Source organism: Entelurus aequoreus, linkage group LG13 (genome assembly GCF_033978785.1).
Source record: "Entelurus aequoreus isolate RoL-2023_Sb linkage group LG13, RoL_Eaeq_v1.1, whole genome shotgun sequence".
In the NCBI taxonomy this organism is placed as follows: Eukaryota; Metazoa; Chordata; class Actinopteri; order Syngnathiformes; family Syngnathidae; genus Entelurus; species Entelurus aequoreus.
In genome coordinates, this window is record NC_084743.1 from 14157806 (window position 1) to 14167334 (window position 9529).

At 24.8% G+C, this 9529-nt stretch overlaps 1 protein-coding gene across 1 annotated transcript in view; it reads left to right on the plus strand.

Annotated features, from left to right (window-relative positions):
* The first annotated feature begins 288 nt into the window (after positions 1–288).
* Positions 289–9529, plus strand: part of nxph2a (neurexophilin 2a) — a 52834-nt gene continuing 43593 nt past the window's right edge. Inside the window, exons 1-2 of the mRNA XM_062068474.1 lie at positions 289–519; positions 598–718. Of these exons, the coding sequence (XP_061924458.1) occupies positions 674–718 (45 nt within the window). The 5' untranslated portion in view covers positions 289–519; positions 598–673. The remainder of the gene's footprint in view (positions 520–597; positions 719–9529) is intronic.

The window sequence follows — 9529 nt, forward strand, 5'->3', positions numbered from 1 at the left end:
TTGCTCTCTATAAAGAGGTCAAGATTAGACTGCTTTCAATCAACTTCATATTTAATAAGTGACATTGGAGTTTACAACTCTTAAATATTAATTGGCAAAACGTTTTGTACAACGACAGCCAAACGAGCTTGTAATGGATCGTGCCTGTAATACAGCAATTAAAGTCCACCACGCCAGGGAGTGTCTCTGAAGGGTTAACCCTCCGTGGACGTGTCCCCCCCCCACCCCCCACCCCCCACCCCAGCAGCGTGGGACATGTTCGAAACGCCTGCCTCAGAGTGGGACGTGGACACGCACTGTGGGGATACTTCACTCCACAGCCGCCTCTTTTTCACGCGCGCACTTGGCGGGAATTGCTTGGCGGGAAGAAGGACCGCGGCTGAGCTCTGATGTTTGGGAGCAATTGTGTTGAAGTGATGCCTCGCTCTCCCATGTAGGCACGCAGTGGGGATTTTCTTTCTTCGGCGCACAAGGATGATGAATCAGGACACATAAATCAGCAATTAGATTACAAGTAAGGTACGTTCAGCTTCTTCTTATTATTTTTGCATGTAAAAGTTCAAATGTGGACTTTTTTTCCCCCCCCCATCCCTTCAGGTGACCACAGAGATGGTTGAGCCGCAAATATTTGCTTCTTCAAGAGGATCTTAAATAATTCGATACATCACAGAAGATGGGAGCTTTGAAAATATTCCTCTTTTTTCTCCTCCTGCACCAGGTGAGACTTGTTAAAAATATACATTTTATTCACAGTTTTAACACTTTTGGGTGTGGATATTGTCTACTGTGTGCAACCTCAGGATCATCTTTATTGGCTGAGTAATCGGGCGATAACACTGGTTTTCTTTTTTGAGCTGGTATCGGCCATACCGATATACCTAAGGTGTTTGCTAAAATTTTAAAAGTCGTGTATTTAAAATAAATACACGTCTCGTAGTATAAAGAACACAACACAGAGTTATTCATTTATTCCAAACACAGTATGTTGTGGTAGCTAATAAAACAGGGGGGGAAAAATCATACAAAGTACATGAAAATGTTGTTTTTAACCATTAAAAAAATGAATTAAGTAAAATAATAAAAGCATATTAGGAACTAAAAAAAAATCATACAAAGTACATGAAAATGTTGTTTTAAACCATAAAAAAAATGAAATAAGTAAAATAATAAAAGCACATTAGGAACTAAAAAAAAAATCATACAAAGTACATGAAAATGTTGTTTTAAACCATAAAAAAATGAAATAAGTAAAATAATAAGAGCATATTAGGAACTAAAAAAAAATCATACAAAGTACATGAAAATGTTGTTTTAAACCATAAAAAAATGAAATAAGTGAAATAATAAAAGCATATTAGGAACTAAAAAAAAATCATACAAAGTACATGAAAATGTTGTTTTAAACCATAAAAAAATGAAATAAGTAAAATAATAAGAGCATATTAGGAACTAAAAAAAAATCATACAAAGTACATGAAAATGTTGTTTTAAACCATAAAAAAATGAAATAAGTGAAATAATAAAAGCATATTAGGAACTAAAAAAAAAATCATACAAAGTACATGAAAATGTTGTTTTAAACCATAAAAAAATGAAATAAGTAAAATAATAAGAGCATATTAGGAACTAAAAAAAAATCATACAAAGTACATGAAAATGTTGTTTTAAGCCATAAAAAAATGAAATAAGTAAAATAATAAAAGCATATTAGGAACTAAAAAAAAAATCATACAAAGTACATGAAAATGTTTTTTAAACCATAAAAAAATGAAATAAGTAAAATAATAAAAGCATATTAGGAACTAAAAAAAAATCATACAAAGTACATGAAAATGTTGTTTTAAACCATAAAAAAATGAAATAAGTAAAATAATAAAAGCATGTTAGGAACTAAAAAAAAATCATACAAAGTACATGAAAATGTTGTTTTAAACCATAAAAAAATGAAATAAGTAAAATAATAAAAGCATATTAGGAACTAAAAAAAAATCATACAAAGTACATGAAAATTTTGTTTTAAACCATAAAAAAATGAAATAAGTAAAATAGTAAAAGCATATTAGGAACTAAAAAAAAAATCATACAAAGTACATGAAAATGTTGTTTTAAACCATAAAAAAATGAAATAAGTAAAATAATAAAAGCATATTAGGAACTAAAAAAATAATCATACAAAGTACATGAAAATGTTGTTTTAAACCATAAAAAAATGAAATGAGTAAAATAATAAAAGCATATTAGGAACTAAAAAAAAAATCATACAAAGTACATGAAAATGTTGTTTTAAACCATAAAAAAATGAAATAAGTAAAATAATAAAAGCATATTAGGAACTAAAAAAAAAATCATACAAAGTACATGAAAATGTTGTTTTAAACCATAAAAAAATGAAATAAATAAAATAATAAAAGCATATTAGGAACTAAAAAAAAATCATACAAAGTACATGAAAATGTTGTTTTAAACCATAAAAAAAATGAAATAAGTAAAATAATAAAAGCATATTAGAAACTAAAAAAAAATCATACAAAGTACATGAAAATGTTGTTTTAAACCATAAAAAAATTAAATAAGTAAAATAATAAAAGCATATTAAGAACTAAAAAAAAATCATACAAAGTACATGAAAATGTTGTTTTAAACCATTAACAAATGAAATAAGTAAAATAATAAAAGCATATTAGGAACTAAAAAAAATCATACAAAGTACATGAAAATGTTGTTTTAAACCATAAAAAAATGAAATAAGTAAAATAATAAAAGCATATTAGGAACTAAAAAAAAAATCATACAAAGTACATGAAAATGTTGTTTTAAACCATAAAAAAATGAAATAAGTAAAATAATAAAAGCATATTAGGAACTAAAAAAAAATCATACAAAGTACATGAAAATGTTGTTTTAAACCATAAAAAAATGAAATAAGTAAAATAATAAAAGCATATTAGGAACTAAAAAAAAATCATACAAAATACATGAAAATGTTGTTTTAAACCATAAAAAAATGAAATAAGTAAAATAATAAAAGCATATTAGGAACTAAAAAAAAATCATACAAAGTACATGAAAATGTTGTTTTAAACCATAAAAAAATGAAATAAGTAAAATAATAAAAGCATATTAGGAACTAAAAAAAAAATCATACAAAGTACATGAAAATGTTGTTTTAAACCATAAAAAAATGAAAGAAGTAAAATAATAAAAGCATATTCGGAACTAAAAAAAAAATCATACAAAGTACATGAAAATGTTGTTTTAAATGATAAAAAAATGAAATAAGTAAAATAATAAAAGCATTATAGGAACTAAAAAAAAAATCATACAAAGTACATGAAAATGTTGTTTTAAACCATAAAAAAATGAAATAAGTAAAATAATAAAAGCATATGAGGAACTAAAAAAAAATCATGCAAAGTACATGAAAATGTTGTTTTAAACCATAAAAAAATGAAACAAGTAAAATAATAAAAGCATATTAGGAACTAAAAAAAAATCATACAAAGTACATGAAAATGTTGTTTTAAACCATAAAAAAATGAAATAAGTATAATAATAAAAGCACATTAGGAACTAAAAAAAAAATCATACAAAGTACATGAAAATGTTGTTTTAAACCATAAAAAAATGAAATAAGTAAAATAATAAGAGCATATTAGGAACTAAAAAAAAATCATACAAAGTACATGAAAATGTTGTTTTAAACCATAAAAAAATGAAATAAGTGAAATAATAAAAGCATATTAGGAACTAAAAAAAAAATCATACAAAGTACATGAAAATGTTGTTTTAAACCATAAAAAAATGAAATAAGTAAAATAATAAGAGCATATTAGGAACTAAAAAAAAATCATACAAAGTACATGAAAATGTTGTTTTAAGCCATAAAAAAATGAAATAAGTAAAATAATAAAAGCATATTAGGAACTAAAAAAAAAATCATACAAAGTACATGAAAATGTTTTTTAAACCATAAAAAAATGAAATAAGTAAAATAATAAAAGCATATTAGGAACTAAAAAAAAATCATACAAAGTACATGAAAATGTTGTTTTAAACCATAAAAAAATGAAATAAGTAAAATAATAAAAGCATGTTAGGAACTAAAAAAAAATCATACAAAGTACATGAAAATGTTGTTTTAAACCATAAAAAAATGAAATAAGTAAAATAATAAAAGCATATTAGGAACTAAAAAAAAATCATACAAAGTACATGAAAATTTTGTTTTAAACCATAAAAAAATGAAATAAGTAAAATAGTAAAAGCATATTAGGAACTAAAAAAAAAATCATACAAAGTACATGAAAATGTTGTTTTAAACCATAAAAAAATGAAATAAGTAAAATAATAAAAGCATATTAGGAACTAAAAAAATAATCATACAAAGTACATGAAAATGTTGTTTTAAACCATAAAAAAATGAAATGAGTAAAATAATAAAAGCATATTAGGAACTAAAAAAAAAATCATACAAAGTACATGAAAATGTTGTTTTAAACCATAAAAAAATGAAATAAGTAAAATAATAAAAGCATATTAGGAACTAAAAAAAAAATCATACAAAGTACATGAAAATGTTGTTTTAAACCATAAAAAAATGAAATAAATAAAATAATAAAAGCATATTAGGAACTAAAAAAAAATCATACAAAGTACATGAAAATGTTGTTTTAAACCATAAAAAAAATGAAATAAGTAAAATAATAAAAGCATATTAGAAACTAAAAAAAAATCATACAAAGTACATGAAAATGTTGTTTTAAACCATAAAAAAATTAAATAAGTAAAATAATAAAAGCATATTAAGAACTAAAAAAAAATCATACAAAGTACATGAAAATGTTGTTTTAAACCATTAACAAATGAAATAAGTAAAATAATAAAAGCATATTAGGAACTAAAAAAAATCATACAAAGTACATGAAAATGTTGTTTTAAACCATAAAAAAATGAAATAAGTAAAATAATAAAAGCATATTAGGAACTAAAAAAAAAATCATACAAAGTACATGAAAATGTTGTTTTAAACCATAAAAAAATGAAATAAGTAAAATAATAAAAGCATATTAGGAACTAAAAAAAAATCATACAAAGTACATGAAAATGTTGTTTTAAACCATAAAAAAATGAAATAAGTAAAATAATAAAAGCATATTAGGAACTAAAAAAAAATCATACAAAATACATGAAAATGTTGTTTTAAACCATAAAAAAATGAAATAAGTAAAATAATAAAAGCATATTAGGAACTAAAAAAAAATCATACAAAGTACATGAAAATGTTGTTTTAAACCATAAAAAAATGAAATAAGTATAATAATAAAAGCACATTAGGAACTAAAAAAAAAATCATACAAAGTACATGAAAATGTTGTTTTAAACCATAAAAAAATGAAATAAGTAAAATAATAAGAGCATATTAGGAACTAAAAAAAAATCATACAAAGTACATGAAAATGTTGTTTTAAACCATAAAAAAATGAAATAAGTGAAATAATAAAAGCATATTAGGAACTAAAAAAAAAATCATACAAAGTACATGAAAATGTTGTTTTAAACCATAAAAAAATGAAATAAGTAAAATAATAAGAGCATATTAGGAACTAAAAAAAAATCATACAAAGTACATGAAAATGTTGTTTTAAGCCATAAAAAAATGAAATAAGTAAAATAATAAAAGCATATTAGGAACTAAAAAAAAAATCATACAAAGTACACGAAAATGTTGTTTTAAATGATAAAAAAATGAAATAAGTAAAATAATAAAAGCATTATAGGAACTAAAAAAAAATCATACAAAGTACATGAAAATGTTGTTTTAAACCATAAAAAAATGAAATAAGTAAAATAATAAAAGCATATTAGGAACTAAAAAAAAATCATGCAAAGTACATGAAAATGTTGTTTTAAACCATAAAAAAATGAAACAAGTAAAATAATAAAAGCATATTAGGAACTAAAAAAAAATCATACAAAGTACATGAAAATGTTGTTTTAAACCATAAAAAAATGAAATAAGTATAATAATAAAAGCACATTAGGAACTAAAAAAAAAATCATACAAAGTACATGAAAATGTTGTTTTAAACCATAAAAAAATGAAATAAGTAAAATAATAAGAGCATATTAGGAACTAAAAAAAAATCATACAAAGTACATGAAAATGTTGTTTTAAACCATAAAAAAATGAAATAAGTGAAATAATAAAAGCATATTAGGAACTAAAAAAAAAATCATACAAAGTACATGAAAATGTTGTTTTAAACCATAAAAAAATGAAATAAGTAAAATAATAAGAGCATATTAGGAACTAAAAAAAAATCATACAAAGTACATGAAAATGTTGTTTTAAGCCATAAAAAAATGAAATAAGTAAAATAATAAAAGCATATTAGGAACTAAAAAAAAAATCATACAAAGTACACGAAAATGTTGTTTTAAACCATAAAAAAATGAAATAAGTAAAATAATAAAAGCATATTAGGAACTAAAAAAAAATCATACAAAGTACATGAAAATGTTGTTTTAAACCATAAAAAAATGAAATAAGTAAAATAATAAAAGCATATTAGGAACTAAAAAAAAAATCATACAAAGTACATGAAAATGTTTTTTAAACCATAAAAAAATGAAATAAGTAAAATAATAAAAGCATATTAGGAACTAAAAAAAAATCATACAAAGTACATGAAAATGTTGTTTTAAACCATAAAAAAATGAAATAAGTAAAATAATAAAAGCATGTTAGGAACTAAAAAAAAATCATACAAAGTACATGAAAATGTTGTTTTAAACCATAAAAAAATGAAATAAGTAAAATAATAAAAGCATATTAGGAACTAAAAAAAAATCATACAAAGTACATGAAAATTTTGTTTTAAACCATAAAAAAATGAAATAAGTAAAATAGTAAAAGCATATTAGGAACTAAAAAAAAAATCATACAAAGTACATGAAAATGTTGTTTTAAACCATAAAAAAATGAAATAAGTAAAATAATAAAAGCATATTAGGAACTAAAAAAAAATCATACAAATTACATGAAAATGTTGTTTTAAACCATAAAAAAATGAAATAAGTAAAATAATAAAAGCATATTAGGAACTAAAAAAAAATCATACAAAGTACACGAAAATGTTGTTTTAAACCATGAAAAAATGAAATAAGTAAAATAATAAAAGCATATTAGGAACTAAAAAAAATCATACAAAGTACATGAAAATGTTGTTTTAAACCATAAAAAAATGAAATAAGTAAAATAATAAAAGCATATTAGGAACTACAAAAAAATCATACAAAGTACATGAAAATGTTGTTTTAAACAAAAAAAAAATTAAATAAGTAAAATAATAAAAGCATATTAGGAACTAAAAAAAAATCATACAAAGTACATGAAAATGTTGTTTTAAACCATAAAAAAATGAAATAAGTAAAATAATAAAAGCATATCAGGAACTAAAAAAAAATCATACAAAGTACATGAAAATGTTGTTTTAAACCATAAAAAAATGAAATAAGTAAAATAATAAAAGCATATTAGGAACTACCAGTTAAAGTAAATGCTTAAAATGTAAACAACACTCAATAAAATCATCCAACATTGCCTCATTCACAAGTTTAATGCCTTTTTTAAAAACATTTTTTACACTGTTTCTGTTAATGATGTCTCAAATAACTAAAGTATCGATATTTGGATGTGAAAATGGATATTAGAGCGTGAATATCAGGCATTTAAGAATTAAATGTATTAGGAACTACCAGTTAAAGTAAATGCTTAAAATGTAAACAACACTCAATAAAATCATCCAACATTGCCTCATTCACAAGTTTAATGACTTTTTTTAAATTTATTTTTTTTACACTGTTTCTGTTAATGATGTCTCAAATAACTAAAGTATCGATATTTGGATGTGAAAATGGATATTAGAGCATGAATATCTATAAATGTATTGGGAACTACCAGTTAAAGTAAATGCTTAAAATGTAAACAACACTCAATAAAATCATCCAACATTGCCTCATTCACAAGTTTAATGACTTTAAAAAAAAAATTTTTAACACTGTTTCGGTTAATGATGTCTCAAATAACTAAAGTATCGATATTTGGATGTGAAAACGGATATTAGAGCGTGGATATCTGGCATCGACGTGTCAGTAGCGACACGCTGTGCTCTCCTGTTCCATGTAAACAATAAATATTAAGCACTGACGGAAAAATATGAATAAGTACAATGTGCAAAATGATAGTGCGAATAAAAGGTGACCGATTTCATCAGATTGATATCCCGATATGCCCCCAAATAAATCCAATTGGGATGACTCCAATTACTGTGTTGTATTGGCTCTTATATATTGTGAATAAAATAATAAGCAATGTACGTATTTTCCTCTTTTATTCCCCCAGTGAGCTCGTTTGGAACGTTGTAAAATGTCAACTTGTTTAATTTCGCCTCACAGATTAACCTAAAACATAAATTGTAACAGCATAAATACTCGTGATGATACTGATTGTTGTTTTATTAAAGCAAAGTGGATGACAATTGACATTTTTTAGCGTGCATACCATACAAAACAGTATTTATCTCTCGCGGAATTATACAAATGAACACAATATTTGTACCACTTGACATTTGTCTGGAATTAAAAAGCCAAAGCCACAGACTTTGTTTCCCAGTTGTTGCTGGACTACAATGCGATTATGCGCCGCAATCATGTGCATATTTCATATTTACCGCAGATTTGTTTTCCCCCGGCTTGCTTGCAGACGTAATCTCCCCACCCCCCCCCCCGTCTAATTCTGTTTTGATTGCAAGAATAATCTCTCCTAAGAGATATCCAAATCTTTAGGGGAACATAAAGGTCTTTTTTTCCCCCCTCTCCCTCCCGTTCCCCCTCAGAGCTGCAGATGTAGGTACAGCTGATAAGAGTGGAGGATTTATCCACTTGTTCAGATTAGGACAGCAAATGTTACGTGTTTGAAGAGGTCCCTCGCAACCGCGCTGCGGGATGTGTGTTTCTTCAAAGGGAGAACTGCATTCTAAATCGTAAGATACGGCAAGTAAGAGGTGGCTAACAATGCAGCAAAGAGGAGTGCACTATTCCCTCCCAAAAAAAAAAAAACATCCAAAAACCGCCAACAATACTGAATATTACCCAATTATTGGCGATGTTGTTATTATAAGCGGTGACGCCGAGGGACTACTTTTAGTGGGGCCATGATCACAGAGAGCTAACTGGCTTATGCTACTATATTGACATACTGAGTTGGTGAAAGTTAATTCAAGATGATAAATCATGCCTCCCACCTGGATTGTAGAAGGTTGCTTTCTGCTCCGCCTAGTCCAGTCTGTGGAACGCTCTCCCTGACCACCTGAGGGTACCACAGACTGTGGATGCTTTTAAAAAGGCTTAAAGCCCTTCTTTTTAAAAAAAAAAATATAAAGTAAAAAAAATAGATAAACAGCTCTAATAAATGTCTATATTACTTCAAATAAAACTGTTTAGTTTATATGTATATATATATGTATGT